The following is a 3,497-nucleotide window of genomic DNA, read 5'->3' on the forward strand; positions in this document are numbered from 1 at the left end:
TAGAAAACTATACACTATTGAGATTTATGTAAATATATCCTTTGTTTCGGGTTTTTGTTGTTGTTGTCATCTTTTTGAGATAGGGTTTCACTGTGCACTTCAGGCTGGCCTTGAACTCACTTTGTAGCCCAGGGTGGCCATGAACTCACAGGGATCCTCCTGCATGAGCCTCCTGAGTGCTGAGATTGCAGGGGTGCACCATCACACCCAGCCTGTCCTGTGTTTGTACAACAACAAAATCTTACCCCTCTAGAGTAATGGGGACTGACTGGCCTGCTTGCCTGCTTGCCTGCTTGCCTGCCTGCCTGCCTGCCTGCCTGCCTGCCTGCCTGCCTGCCTGCCTGCCTCCCTCCCTCCCTCCCTCCCTCCCTCCCTTTCTTCCTCTCTGTATCCCTCCCTCCCTCCCTTCCTTTCTCCTTCTTTCCTTTTTTTCTTCCTTCCATATCAGGAATCAAACTCAGGACCTTGCATTTGCCAGGCAGGTGCTATGCTGCTGAGCTGTATCCCCGGCCCAGGCCCCACTTGTAATCCTTATTTCTTTATTTGTAAGTGAACATAACATTGCATACATTCTCCATTACATGAGGAGGATGAATTAAACAACAAAAATAAGAGAAAAGTATATTAGATTTTAAATTACATGTACAAATGAGAACACAACTTTGTATGATTCAGAGATGGTAAGCTCCAGGCTAGGTAAGTATAAGACACTTTTCAGAATGTATCCTCATCATTAAATGATAGTTTCTGTATGCAGTATGCAGTGTGAATAACTTTAGTGAAGCAACAGTTTCTTCCTGAGGGGGAAACTGCCCCCCATGCTGTTACAAGTATGTTTTGCCAAGACATATATACCATAACCCATGTGCCAAGATGTAGATACCATAATGTATTGTAAAAATCTTTAGTCTATTTTTTCTCATCAGAGGGAAGTGTAATATGGAAAGGTGGTTGTTTCATGCAATCTTTGCAAAGTCCAGAGTTTGAGAACAATTAACTTAGCTTATTTTCTTTTTTAAAATTCTTGAATTGTTTGGGATCAAACCCTTGCACATGCTAGGCAAGTGCTTTACCACAGAGTTTATTGTTGGAGGAGGGGGCCATTTATAGTTTTGGCAGTGATGTTAAAAAAAGTACCAGTAGTTGTTAAGTGTCACTTAATCTGATTTTTTTGTTCACTCAGTTTAAATTTCCAGTTTTGCCCTTCCTCAAGAATATATGGTTTTACAGCTGTGGATCTCAAGCCAAGTGGTGAAGATGAGGTAAAGATTTTGCATTTAATATAGTTAAGTTAGGGCTGGGGAGATGGCTTAGTAGAATAAGTGCTTGCCTGGCAAGCGCAAAGACCTGAGTTCAATCCCCAGTTATGCCAAAAGGTATGCCTCTGGATCAGATATGATATATTTTAGGATATTTTAAATATATTAAAGTAAAAAATACTTTTACATTCATTTTTCTCCATCATTTAATTGTTCATATTTTAGGTTGAATTTTTAGGAGAAGAAGGTACTGGCTTGGGACCCACATTAGAGTTTTATGCTCTGGTGGCAGCAGAATTTCAGAGGACTGACTTGGGAGCATGGCTTTGTGATGATAACTTCCCAGATGACGAATCTCGTCATGTAAGATTGATTTCTCATTTTGTGATTTGAGGTGTCATTCGTTTAGAAAGCTTTCAGAACTTCACCAAGACTTCTAATTTTATTATAAAACAATCTGACATTATAATATTTCTAAAAGATACAATTTATTCAAGAAAAAACTATTTAATAAAATAGTATAAAATTTTAGAGATCTGATTCATGAAGATGTTTAATGTCTCGCCCCACCCCACTTTGGTAAGATGACTGGTGTAGTTACCATTAGCTTTTATTTAATTTTGTTTGCATTTCTGCCACTAAAAAATTAGGTTGATCTTGGTGGTGGAGTGAAACCTCCTGGATACTATGTACAGAGATCGTGTGGACTGTTCACAGCACCGTTTCCACAAGATAGTGATGAGCTTGAAAGAATCACAAAGCTCTTTCATTTCCTCGGAATTTTCTTGGCCAAATGCATTCAAGACAATAGACTTGTAGACTTACCCATTTCTAAACCTTTCTTTAAACTTATGTGTATGGGTGACATTAAAAGCAATATGAGTAAACTGATCTATGAATCACGAGGTGATAGAGACCTGCACTGTACTGAAAGTCAGTCTGAAGCTTCAACAGAAGAAGGTCATGATTCACTCTCAGTAGGAAGTTTTGAAGAAGATTCAAAATCAGAATTCATTCTTGATCCCCCTAAGCCCAAACCACCAGCTTGGTTTAATGGAATTTTGACTTGGGAAGACTTTGAACTAGTGAACCCACACAGAGCCAGATTTTTAAAAGAAATTAAAGAACTTGCCATCAAGAGGCGCCACATTTTAAGCAACAAAGGTCTTTCTGAAGATGAGAAGAATACAAAATTACAGGAACTAGTCCTGAAGAATCCATCAGGTTCTGGACCTCCACTTAGCATAGAAGATTTAGGGTAAGTTTTGTGTATGCATTCTTCAACCTAATGAGTAAGTTTTAAAGCTCATCTTTCTGTATTCCCATTTGTTTGTAGTGTACAAGTAAACTGTCAACAATAGCGATATCCTATAAGAAATAATATTAATTGGAATGTTGATTTTGTAATATTATAATTATAATACTTAGCATACCATTATATAGCTTACTAATTGTTGGACCTCCAAATGTAGTAAGTTTATGTATGTATCTTGTGTAAAACATCCAGAGCCAACACTATTTACATATAGCCTATTTGGTAAAGCTTAAAAATAGTTTGGTTGATATGTAAGCTTTTATCATCTGCAAATAGTTTTATAAAATTATTTTATAATTATCATACCTGTCAGTACATTTTCCTGTTGTGGGATTTACCACAAGGCTTTCATAGTTTTTTGTTGTTGTTCTGGGTTTTTTGTGTTTCAGGGTAATATTGGAAAGTTGTGTTTTATAAATGGTTATACTATGTGCTGTTTAATATTGTTTCACTCAACACAATACCATATGTACACATTGAGGGTGGTTCTGTAATATTTGAGTTGAAAATTTCTATCACCATTTTTATTTATTTATTTTTTTGTTTTGTTTTGTTGATGAGATCTTGTTATGTAATTCAGACTGACCTGGAGCTCACTATGTATCCCAGGCTGGCTTCAAACTTGCAGGGCTCCTCCTGCCTCAGCTTCCTAAGTGCTGGAATTACAAGCATGCCTGGCTGTTCAGACAGTTTTAGATACGCAAATACTTACCGTTGTATAATCATTGTCTACAGTATCTAGTTTAATAAAATACTCTTTTCTAGGGCAAGAGAAATAGATTATGTATCATACAGTTTACATGTGTATAGAAAACTATACACTATTGAGATTTATGTAAATATATCCTTTGTTTCGGGTTTTTGTTGTTGTTGTCATCTTTTTGAGATAGGGTTTCACTGTGCACTTCAGGCTGGCCTTGAAC

At 37.1% G+C, this 3,497-nt stretch overlaps 1 protein-coding gene across 1 annotated transcript in view; it reads left to right on the plus strand.

Moving 5' to 3' along the window:
- Positions 1-3,497, plus strand: part of Hectd1 (HECT domain E3 ubiquitin protein ligase 1) — a 118,336-nt gene that overhangs the window by 107,349 nt on the left and 7,490 nt on the right. Inside the window, exons 37-38 of the mRNA XM_023721837.1 lie at positions 1,485-1,622; positions 1,910-2,518. Coding sequence (XP_023577605.1) covers positions 1,485-1,622; positions 1,910-2,518 — 747 coding nt within the window. The remainder of the gene's footprint in view (positions 1-1,484; positions 1,623-1,909; positions 2,519-3,497) is intronic.

Source organism: Octodon degus, unplaced genomic scaffold, assembly GCF_000260255.1.
Source record: "Octodon degus isolate 3935 unplaced genomic scaffold, OctDeg1.0 scaffold00086, whole genome shotgun sequence".
Taxonomy (NCBI): domain Eukaryota; kingdom Metazoa; phylum Chordata; class Mammalia; order Rodentia; family Octodontidae; genus Octodon; species Octodon degus.